Consider the following 12598-nt stretch of genomic DNA (forward strand, 5'->3'; position numbering starts at 1 on the left):
AATGGAGTGAAAACTCTCAGTTATTCAGAAAAAATCCCCAGTGAAAGTAATGAGTTTATGAAGTTTAACAGAAACAGGTAAAATAATGTTTAGTTAAGGAAATACATAATCTAGAACATTGAAAACATAACTTGGAGTTTCTGTATGTCTATGAACAGCACAGGCAACACTGGTCATTGACCTGATGCCTTTGAACAGATTTTGGAAAGAATCATCCTAAATCTTCAGTACAACATTTCTGTACCTAAAATGTCCCAAATAATGTAAAAGTTTGAGACAGATAAGCTCAGGAATGTAAATAATCAGCAAGCCCTTTCAAGCCTTGGCGACTAACAGTGTGACTTTCCAAGGAGAATGACTTTAAAAAGAACTGCAGTGAAGAGTGCAGAAGGCATATGAAGCAGGTAACTGTAACTTATTATAGTTAACATATTAATCAAAGTTTTCTGTAGGTTTCCAAGAGAAGTTCTCCTTTCCTAATCAATCTTAGAAATTACATTTTTGGAAACTGAGCTATTCTGCCAGAATTTCTTCACCTATGGTCCCCCATATCCCCATCAGAAAGAAAAAGTCACACGGTAAAAAAGTATCCATGATTGTAATGCCAAGAACATGGGGCATTGCGAGATACATAAAATCAACCCTTACATATGCAACCTAGGTGAAATGACTGTAACTCTGTATCAGGATGCACCCATCACAGTATATTTTCAAATCCAATAGGATAGAAGAAGTGGTTAGTTTAAAGCTTAACTTCTCCTATGTTGTTTCTTTTTCTGGCTAAAGAGCTGAATACCCCCAGAACAGGCTGTTTCTCATCTCCTTTCTGGAACTGACATTTCAATGTGAGATCTTCTAGCCTCTAGAAGACAACTTCACAAGGAGATATAATTTGTATAATAGTGAAGAGAAAATGAAACATATATGTACATTAATTTTATACACTATTAAATGCAAATGTAACCCTAGTGCAAGTATAATTCATCACAACACAAACAAGTGAATCACTCTCGAGATTTCAACAGCCTATGAAAGTCTAGAAACCATCTAAACCCAAAGCTTATAATCATGATAAAAATTCACATAGATTTGACTTGGCTAGCAAAGACTTCTTCTGCCTGACAGAGGAATGATTTGATCCTTGGAGGGGATAATATCAGGTCAAAAAGCACAGGATGCAGAAGTGGAATACATCTATACAATCACAGCACTGATATAATAATAAAAATTTACTGCAACACCTACATAAGCAAAAAAATATTGTAAGAAAACCAAGAAAATCAGGGTTTTTTTTATATATATGTCTCCCTATATAAACAGATATGAAAAATATTAACATATCTATAAAAATATAACCAGGAAAATGTTTCTACTGCAATACACCGTAACTATAATAACAACATATACTGATTATTGGCCTCCCTACTTAAATTCTGTTTTACATACTACTACTACTTCTACTACTTCTTATGACACTGATTTTTTTCTATGACCAGAAACAATTAAATTTTAACAGCAACACCACTACTTCCACAACCACAGCAGTGTGCCATAGGGAAAAAACAATTTGCCCAAAGAATAGGATCTCTTTCAATTTTCCTTTCTTCCACTGGCAACAGTGTTCCATACCCACATTAAAATCTGACTTAGAGTGATGAATACTTACTAACTGAAGCAGTAATAGCAACATGAAACATTTGAGTTTTATGTTGAAACCTGCATTTTCCTATGAAGTGTTGATTACTGTTAACTGAAATGATAGATCACCTCTCTACAGCAAACAGTAGCAAGCATATTTTGTCTTTTCACACAGGGCCATCACTACAGACATTGGCAAAAGTACAGCCCCCTGCTTCTTTGAATAGCACATGTATTTCCTGTACTCCCAATGAACATGGCAACCAAGGGTTTAACAAGCAACACAGTAAAAATGGAGCCCTGCTAGGAGAAACTTTCTGCAAAACAGCATGATTTAGTGACAGACCCAACTACTCCATTTTACTGCACAGCCAGCTACCAAAGTCTGGTTTGATTTCTTCAAATTTGAGGCACCTGACCTTCAGGCACCCAAGTAAAAAGTACTGTCACCAGATGATGTCTATAATTATTCAAAGTTATACCAAAACCCTTCCCTGTTCATAATCATAGTGGAGCAGCTACTAACCTCAGTATCTCTCAGCCAATTAAAAAAACTTTGAAATTCCAGAAAGTATGTCCATGCATACATTTCTATTCTGTAATGAAAAAAGAATGGTTTTGTTTGTAGCTCTTATGATTTTAAAAATAAAGAGGTATTTATCTGGGTAACACAATGCAATCTACAATTGCGCTTGGAATTTTTAAAATTTAACAGAAAAATAAGGTTAATAATAATGAAGATAATATTCCTGAAGAAATAGCAATTTTGTTTAAATTGCTAAAAACAAATTCACTTAAAACCATTCACTAAAAATTATGACCAGAGCTTGCTGCCTAAAAGGTACTAATTTGTTTCCATTTATGGTTTTAAAGTTGGGTTTGTTTTATTTTGGTGGACTTTTTTTTCTAGGAACACCACGTTTGAATAATTAGTAATCAAAATACTTTGAGAGTCATTATTCAATATGCAAGGGGACCAAACAAATTTTAATGGACATCATTTGTGAGAAGCTTAAAATATATTATCCATAGCTCAATGACTCTATTTTGATTTGCATCACCTGCTTGCACCTTATAAAATCAATTACATTTTTACTATAAATATACAACTATAAATTTTAAAAATCACTCTATCTTGTTTGCATGACATTTTAAACTTAATTACTTTTTTTAAAAATGGAATAAACGTGACTGATGATATTATCATAATGCAAACTTCTAAATAAATTAAAAAGAAACCACCAATCTACACAGTATTGTCTCTCAGTCTAGAGCACAAACACACTGGGATGATTAAAAATTGTATAAAGAAGATCATACCAAAAAAGCAGCTAGACTTCTTGGAGGAGAATCCCAGTCAAAACAACTGCTAATATAGCAGACAGCAGTAACGAGCGCCATGATGCAATGCTTCATCCGGATGAAGTTCCTTAACAGTAGCTGTTAAAAAGATGAAAGATTGAAAATATTTCAAAACACCAAAAAGATTCAGGAGAGGCTCACGCTAACAATACTGTCATTCTTAATTTGGGTGAAAGTCTGAGAAAATATTAAGCTCTGTATCTCACAAATTGAGCAAGTTAATTTAAAATCTGAGACTTGGAAGAGCAAGAATTTGCTAATTGTATCAATCGGTATTTATTGAATTTAATTCTAGATGGTACAAAAATTGTTCAGCATTGAAACACCACTTGCAAAATTTCACATATTATTTTATTAATTAGATTTCAGTTTCATTAAGCCTTTAACAAATGTTGGCCATTTTTAATAAAAAGATGCTGCAGGACACTAACCTGAAACCATGCAACACCACTGCTCTAATGTAATTAAGATATCTGCACCATTTAACATTTTCAACAAATTTGTCTCTCTGATTTATTTTGAAAGCATTGTTTAAAGTATTTACCAAAGTAATCTACATACTTTCAAATTACATATATGTAAGACATAACGATTCTAGGTTTTGATTCAGGAAAATGTACTTATATCCTCTAAAATGGCAACACACCTCACCACAAAAAGTGGACAAACCAGTGAATGAAGTGTGTACTGAGACACATAGAAAATGGTCACTCCTGCCATCTGCAAAAGTCACAATGCCATTTTCATTAATGAAAATAATAAGAAGAATGAATCTTGAGTAAAAGGTTTTGTTGCTTCTTTGATGGAATAGTAGTGCAAAATTCAGCTTTAGTAACTGCATTACTCAAAATTGCAAATAAAGAAATATTTTACCTCTTGAAATGTTTTGTTTTATGAACTACATCATAAACTGATATAAAATTCATCCAGCAGATAATCTAAGCCATGCTTAAGAATGCAGGCTTTCAGAAACAAAGAAAGCAGTTCTGAGACCTTTGACTTTTCACTGAAAACAACAAAAATCTTGTTCCCATAGTCCAACAAATTCTCTCAATTTAAGATACAACATTTGTGGAACAAGAAAAAATGAGGCCAAAGTAGTTTGAGTGCAGAAGAATATGTGTGTTTAAATAATTTTTTACCGAAGCATTAAAACTCTGTGTAGCAAAAATATTCAGAGGAAAAAGGAGTCAAGACATTTCCTATTGCTGGGATTCCAAAGAATTTCAGTCTGCTATCAGCTTTGATTCAAACCTTAGTCAAGTAACTTCCTTGAAATTTGGCTAAAAGAATGATGACTCTTTACCTTGCAACAAATGGAGAACTTTTGGGTCGAAGTTAAGAGCAAAAATTAATGCAAGACTTATTTTACATGCACCTGTGCAATAATCTGATATGTGTGAAACCTGATGGTTTCAACTGTGTTCTTATTCATGTATTTCATGGAAATTAGGCAGCAATTTATAGAGGAGACACATTAAACCTGTGTATTCCATTTCTGACTTCTCAACCTATCATATTCTTTTGTAAACAGATAATGAAAATGTTATTCCTTACTCTCAGCAGTAGGATACCAGATATTTGAATGCGCACACTTGATATTAAGGATTTTAGAAGGGATTAGTGTTTCCTTACTCTTTACCTGTTTAGACAGTCTGTCTTCCTCTTCAATGTACTTCTGTTCTTTGGGCATTAAGGTTCGTATGCTGGCTTTCACCTATGCATTAAAATGCATGTCAGTATTTCAAGTTTACTTGCTCCTCACTAGTTACACCAGCTTCAATTCACAAAATTTACCAAGTTTCAAAGTCATGGCTGCCAAGCTCAGGACACATAAGCATACACAGAGACAGGAGCTGCTGCTCTGTACATTAGCAGCAATACCAGCAGCAGCAGCAACAAAAAGAGTGGGTGTTCCAAGCAGTGGCAGAAGAGTATTCTGTAGTATACATCAAGGCTTAGAGAAAATGAGGAATGACAGAAATTCTCTACAAATCAGGAACAAAAGCTTTCATGAAACTGAACTCTTTAGCAGTACAAAAAAACCCAAAGTTAAGACTTACAGCATTAAAAATCACATCTATTTCAAGATAGATGACCCCCTTTGTTGGCCCTGTCAGCTGCTTGTTTTTCAAGACGTAGGCTTTCTGTTCACCATTTTGAATCTGCAGGAAAAGGACATGACAGCCGTCTGTCTTGCGGTCTCCACTGAATACACCCCCCCGGTGACCCCTGACCCCCAGCTGCTGAAACTGACAGAGAACCCAAAACAACTGTGGCAAGTCTGACAAGTACCTGTTCATTACCAGGACCGAGTCTGTCAGGAAAAATTAACTATCATGGGATTCAACATGGCCGTGAATAGAGTATGTTAAAATTTTAGTGTTCTTATTACAGACCTTGGTTTAGAAATGACAGACTCAGAGCTGCAAATTTTATTTTTTTTTTCTCTTTCCCTCCTTCAGCAGGAAAAATTCAGAGCAGTATGTCAGGTGAATGAAGCTTACAGACAGCAAAGGTATAGCAACTTTGCCTAGAAAGTCAGCACTTCGATCGCGGTCTTCATCGTAAACTGTCACTTCAAGCACTGAGTGGATGTCCTTTATATTGCTACAAAGAGAGAAGTACACACAGAAGAAAGAAGTCACTTACACCAGTGAGTACCAAGGACAAAACTGTAAAAGGCTAACACAGATATCCATCTATTTTTCCAAGCCATGGAGGAGAAGTGAGATTAAGTGAATGAGACATCTCTGCATGTAACCAAAATGCTTTCTAAGGGCTGCAATGATTACTCTCTCTCTCTCTGCAAGGCTTTTTATGACCAAAATGCTTTCTAGGGATCAAAATGCTTTCTAATCACTCCTTCTCTCTGAAAGGCTTTTCCAGCACAAGTTTTCTGAAGGATGTTGCTTTAAATCTCCTGCTTGGGTTTGCACTGCATGATCTGCAAGGAGCAGCACTGGGGGATTTACAGCCACCAGCAGAAGGACAGAGAGCTTTTAAAAGCTACTCTAAAACACCGCTAGCCTTGTGGCAGTTCTTACTGCCAAATACAGTGAAACCTGTAGGTTTGTAAATGGAAATAATTACAATCTACAAGAGCGTATCCTTGCACTAAGAACAGGTTCTTTGTTTCTGAAATTCTCATTTAATTACAAATACACAACAAATTACAGCAAATAAAGAACAAATAATATGGCACAATGCATCTCTCAGGTACAACTGAGGAAAAAAGACTGCAAGCTATTAAACACTCCATTGCCATGCACAGGATATGTCACTCTAAATGTAAACTTTTGGGTGAAAAATTCATATTCCTTATTTGAATAAAAAAATTACTTGAGAGAACTCATAGTTGATTGAATGGCTGATCCAGGAAATACAAATTCAAGCAAAGCAGTTCAACTTCAGTAAAATATACTCCTCCAGATGAGGGATTGCTAGCCCAAAAATTAATTAAGAAATCTGAATATAAATGCAAATGTACATAGAAGAAAGGCACTGAAAGCCTTTAGAGGTTTTCTATTCGATTTCTGATTAGTCTTTTGTCCTCTACAAATCTAGGCAATTCCTTGTGCACAGAACATTGTCAAGAAGTAGATGATGATTAGTTATTGGCTCTATTGGTAAATAATTAGAAATATATTAATGAACAATTTAGCATGGTTTTGCAGATACAGAAATGAGAACTACTATAATAAGCTGTTGAAAAGTACAGCTACTGTGAGATTTGTTTCTTTTGCTCTGAGTTAATTTCTGAGAGCTCACTGCAGGTCACAAAACCAATGCTAAATATATAAATGATAAATCTAGAGGGGAAAACAAAAATTAAAATCAGACTGAGTTTTGACATTAAGGGCAAAATATAGCATTTTAATGTAAAATAAAGTGAAGTAAGTGTACATAAAACTAAATCTTCTACTGCTTTTGCAGAGGATTGTTACTGATTTCAGCAGCAGTGATCAGTTTTCTCTACTCATTGGTGTCACATTACAGTCAGATAGACAGAAGGGAGAAAAAAAAGGCAATTGAGCAAAGCAAACAACATGGATTTTGTCTGTGGAAGACCTTTTTTCTATTTTGTCAAAGCCTTTAACTGTCTTCAAAATAACAAAAGGATAGAAGAACCAATCACATCATTCCTCAACCAATTGTTTTAGACTGCATTTTTCGCAACAGCTGGCTTGTACTAGTATGATACTAGAAGGTATTGTGAGAAGGGCAGTTAGTAAATGGAGACAAGAAGAAAGTATTTAATCATAATTCAGAGAAATATAAATGCTTGTGGAATTTCTAACTTTATGTACCTATCTAATTTTTTTTACAGTTAACAACGATATTTTAATAAAGGTCATATTCACAGTATCTTTTTTTTCCCCACTCAAAACTTCAGGGGCAAATCCATCACATTGGATTTGACCCTTGAAACTCTTGCTGAACCTAACAGGAGTCTGGTGTGCATACCATTACTCATACATGCCTTCCAAGAAACAGACCTGGCATTTTTATGTTTAAAATTATACCACTTCTGTATTTGTTTTCATGTTCTTAATCCTCAAAAAGTATTTGAATGTTTAGTTAAGAAATATCAGTATGTCATCACTATTCTCCTTTAGAACTGCCAGTAAGTATTTTTGTTCCTTCCGTCTCCAACACCCTCACCCCGAAAAACTACCCACTGTCCATCCATTCCCCCCACCTAAATCCAAACACCTACAATGTGAAGATTTTGTTCCATTCTGGATTGAGGTTCCTGTAGACAGTATGTGTCAGCAGTCTGTCATTGTTCAATTCAACTACACAAAATGGGTCACTTTTACCTGTAAGAGAAAATTTAGAACTAATTTTATGAACTAAGAAAACACATTATGAGCAAGCTTAAAATAAAACAAGTTTAGCGGGTTGTTTCTTATTTTCTGAACTTCACTCTAATGGTCTGCACTATATTCAGGATATTTATAACACACTACTCATCTCCATAATCTATTAACATTCTTTGCTAAAAGAACAATTCTTTCGCTTTAAAAAAGAGGGGAGGGGGAGTAGACAATGAAATCACCATACAGACTCTTCTGATGAAACACAGCATGTTCCTAGAAGTTGCCAAGCACCCTTGTGAGACAGCTAAGAGAACTTTACTTCAATGGTACCAATGACCCATTCACTTTAAAGATAACATAATGAAAGTATTTTGATATGAAGGAAATGTGTTATTCTGTATTATTTGTAACAACACAGCACCTATGAAAATTATCCAAAGACTATTATGCTGTATTATGTTTCATACTGTACAAATCCTCTCCCCAAAATCCAACAATCTTGATGACAGCCTCATATAAAAGCCTAACACAAGACAAAGTGGGCAAGTACAATTAAAGAATGAGATGGTATGGGCTGGAATGATGGGCTGTAGTCTCAGCAGAAATGCAAACATGGTTGATATTTTATTATACACTAAAGCACAAAAAAATAGTTTTGGATATACTTACAAAGAGGTCCCTCAGCATGAAAGCCACCAAAAGAGAAAGTATGAAGTTGCTGCTTTGAAAATGCATTATGTTGATAATTAAAGCATGATAATGGAAATGGATATGAAGGTATATTTTTTTTTCCTTTAAAGAAAAGCAATGCGCAAAGCAAGTGTGTGCATATATGTGTGTGTGTGTATGTGTGTGTGTCCTTAAATATTAAACAGGCAGCTTACAGGAAAAGACTGCAGGGAAGCAGTGCTTAGATACTAAGGAAAGCGCAAGAAAAATGATCAGAAATGTAAGTTTAGGGGTAGAACATGAAACTGACACTAAATTAAGGTTTTATTTTGGAAAGACGTTGTGGTTTATTTTAAGCTCACCAGGAAGTTAAGCTGCTCCCCTTTTCCCCAGCCCCTCTTTCATATGAGAGAAACTAAAGGCAGAAATTATGGATTGAGGTAACAACTTACTGGAAACGGCAATGAGATAAGAAAGCAAACAGTAACAGTGTATAAGAGAGGGTGATTACATGCAAAATGCTCCTGGAGTCTGACACACCGCCTCCACACATGGTGTGCCACCCCACCATTCCCTACACCATGTTTTTTCCCACAAGCCTAAGACAATGAAAGATAATGGCACTCAAACTTTTCACACCTGCACTTTTTGTCCTCAAGACCAAGACAACAAAAAACCCCACAATGTTAGACAAATCCTCCAGCTGGGATCAGCACCAACCCACCACTCCATTCACTGCACACTCTCCCAGAAAGGGAGAAAAGGGCTGCTGAACCTCTGCACTGCCCATTTTCCTCCACCAGAAGCCAGGACCTCTTCATCTTGGAAGAGAGACTCCCTGACTCCTACATACAGCAATGATCTGAGTCTATAGAGTAACAGCCTAGACAAGCCCACATGACTACAGGCTCTACCCTCACACATCCTTGGCCTAAACTAGGACAAAAGGACAAGAAGAAAAGTAGACACCTGAATCTGATACTTAAGAACAGCTTGGCTGTCTGAAAAAGGAGTGGTCCAAAGTGGGATGGGAGAAAGCAAAACGTAGGATTGGTATCTTCAGCATTTCAGGGCAATCCTGAAATTACCTAGAAGGTTAAGAAGGTGGGGAGAGGCAGACCTAAGGAACAGCTATGATGGGAAGAACACTAATGATAAGGGACATGGTGGGAAGACCTCTTTCAATAAAGAGGCCATAAAGGGAAGAAATCACATTTTGGGCTAAATTATTTAACTCGTATTTCAAATTATGTCAGTAATGATAAGTGCTATAAATCTGTTGAAAAAGAGACATGCTATCCTGCTTTTATATTTTTATTTTCTCTAATAATTGGAAGGAGTGATCTTTGCCTTTGGCACAGTACAAGAGTACACATTATTTTCATATAAATAGAAAGCTGAACAACAAATTGCTGCTTCCTGGACCCAGGGGAACTTTGTCTAATGTAAAGGAACACTTGAGTTGCATAGTACCGCATGACTTGCTCTTCTCTTCAGACTTTCTTTGGGCAGTAAACTGTTCAAAATATATTGAATGTTGGCATTGGCCCTCCCTAATTAAATCTAGCATACTAGGCAATTGTGTTTCTCAATGACTTCATTAATTCTGTATTATTTTTTCATGCATTATTAGAAACCATAAACTGAGAAGCTGCAGTAGCTACATTAGTGAGGCTACATTAATGATATTAGGGAAAGCATATAATTTGTTTCATACCTTATACAAATGACAATGAAATCAACACTTAGACAAAGCTGTCCAGGGACCACAACTCCCAAACTACAGTATTGATTTTGACTACACCAAGGGCTGATATGCAAATTATGTGCATGTTATTAACATTAATGATTAAGAATAATTGTTTTAAACACATTGTGAATTATGGTTAATTGATGTTTACCTCCTCTAGAAAATCATATAGTGTTGAATATTTCCCATTATCTTGAAAAATGATACAATCCATTAGTCAGCAGAAATGGATGTACCACACATCTCAAGGTTCTTCTATTTCACAAGTCTAGAAGGTGATAGGAAATCTAAACAATTTATATTATTTGAGTTCTTTAGATTACAGTATTTGAAAAAGAAACACACAGAAGACAGTTAAAATAAGAAGGCAGCACTGGTACAGCAGGTGGACTACTAGATCTCATTTTTTAAGGCATTATCAATCATATTTGGATATGGTGGTACAATGTGAGTTGAACTTATTAAACATATACAGACACAGTAAATTACATTGCAGCATATACATGCCATTTTCTATTAACAAAGAGAGGGGGTTTACTACATTTATTTCTCTTCTGTGCCTCTTGGCATGCACTTTTTCAATGATTCTTCTTACAGATTTACATGAATGTCAATCAAAAATATGTAGCATTAATTGTAGAGCTCCTCAGTCAAACCAAAAACAACCGGTTTTCAGAAATGAAAAAAACCCTCGCTTAAAGTCAACACTCCACATCTTTCTCCTATAATTTGAAAATGCTATGAGAACAAATTTGAATAGAGGCAACATGACATGGTTCAAGGGTAGGTTCAAATACCATGGCTGACAAAGAGAAGTTTCCCATCTTTGAACATCTCTGCTAAAGAATGTTGGTTTTATCATATTTACTTGATTACAAAGTTCCCCCATACACCTTCACCATTGCCTATTTCTTACATATGCTGAAACACTCATAACCAAGCTGGGCCTCTGAGAGGCAACACTCATTGTTAACATGCTCAACATAAGGTATGTGCAAACATTGTTAAGATACTAACCCAAATTAGTGAATGTGATCCAGAAAGACAGAAAGAACAATGCATGAAGACTTGGTGAAACTCGTATCTATCTGTCATCTTTCAAGTTTTCATTATTAGAAAGAGTAACTGCAATCTTAATTCTCACTGACAACCTTGGCAACCTGCTGCATTTCAACAGTGTTCAAAATAATGGGATCATTCTCAATGAAAGTCTTAAGAGAGCACTAAAATAGTAAAAAATGTACTTAGGTCTCTAGGAGGACCTAAGGCCTCCTTGGTCTCTAGGAGGACCCAGAAGATTCAACTATATTCAAAGCCAGTACCTTGAGCACAACACACTCGAACAAAGGCAGCCTCAGATAATTTCTGTCAGTTAACGTGATTAGCTATTTCAAATATGAGATACAGAAATGGTTTTCCTTATTTTTTAGAAAAGAGCCACACATATTCAGAAGAGTGTCTGAAGAGTGTGTTCTCCCTCTAGCCCTTCTAAAAGTACACATAAAAAACTCTAAGTCTTGTGCTGCCTATGCTCAGTTGTATCATTTCATATTACATTATCATGAACATAACTCCTTTCACTATAAACTAAACCACAACTGTAGTATACAACTGTATATAACCTGTCATGCATCAACCCTCTGTATCTACTGAGGATCTTCCAACTAGCAATCCCTGCTCTGTGCTCTTTATAGGCCTCCAGCTCCTAGTCCAGTGATTTTAGAGACATTTAGCTATTGATCAGGCAGACATCCCCAGCAAACTTCTCAATACAATCCTAAGCATGTGGTCAGCGCTGTACAAGAATAAAATGGCCACCACATGCCTAAGGCACACATTAAATGCATGCTCCTAGCAGCACCAACACCAACACTGAAAATCTTGAGTATCCCATGACCACAGTGGGGCTAACTGTTATCATACCTCACCACTGATTGCAGGAATTCATAGTAGAAGTAGGTAGTGAAAAAACAAAGTACACCTTCCAACTTGCTGAAATCAAACCTGCAGAAAACCTCCATACAAAGTTAAACAAATATCATTTATCCATTTTTTTGCTGTAACAGCTCATGCTTTTTGGTCTCTACTTGTACAGTCTGAAGGGCTCCTCAAATTTTAGAAATAAACTGCTAATTTACATAATATTCATAATTGGAAGGAAAAGCAACTTCTCTTTTGACAGATCTCCCTCACCTGTTTTCTTCCTTTACCCAGTACAGAAGTTGGCTATCTGAGAATGAACTCTAGGAGTTCTATTTCATAATGTATGCCACCAGTGAAAAAAATCCTAAAGAGCTACCTATCTTTTGAAGCTTTGAATTCTATATTTATTTTTATCTTTGAGACTTTTGAATTT

The 12598-nt window shown here is 35.8% G+C and overlaps 1 protein-coding gene across 2 annotated transcripts in view; it reads right to left on the reverse strand.

Moving 5' to 3' along the window:
- MCTP1 (multiple C2 and transmembrane domain containing 1) overlaps positions 1 to 12598 on the reverse strand; it is a 211801-nt gene that overhangs the window by 91649 nt on the left and 107554 nt on the right. For both annotated transcript variants that reach the window (XM_036403021.2, XM_036403020.2), the window contains 5 exons: positions 7721 to 7823; positions 5508 to 5610; positions 5064 to 5165; positions 4643 to 4717; positions 2959 to 3078 (listed from right to left, as the gene is read on the reverse strand). In XM_036403021.2, the coding sequence (XP_036258914.1) occupies positions 2959 to 3078; positions 4643 to 4717; positions 5064 to 5165; positions 5508 to 5610; positions 7721 to 7823 (503 nt within the window). The remainder of the gene's footprint in view (positions 1 to 2958; positions 3079 to 4642; positions 4718 to 5063; positions 5166 to 5507; positions 5611 to 7720; positions 7824 to 12598) is intronic.

Source organism: Molothrus ater, chromosome Z (assembly GCF_012460135.2).
Source record: "Molothrus ater isolate BHLD 08-10-18 breed brown headed cowbird chromosome Z, BPBGC_Mater_1.1, whole genome shotgun sequence".
Classification (NCBI taxonomy): Eukaryota; Metazoa; Chordata; class Aves; order Passeriformes; family Icteridae; genus Molothrus; species Molothrus ater.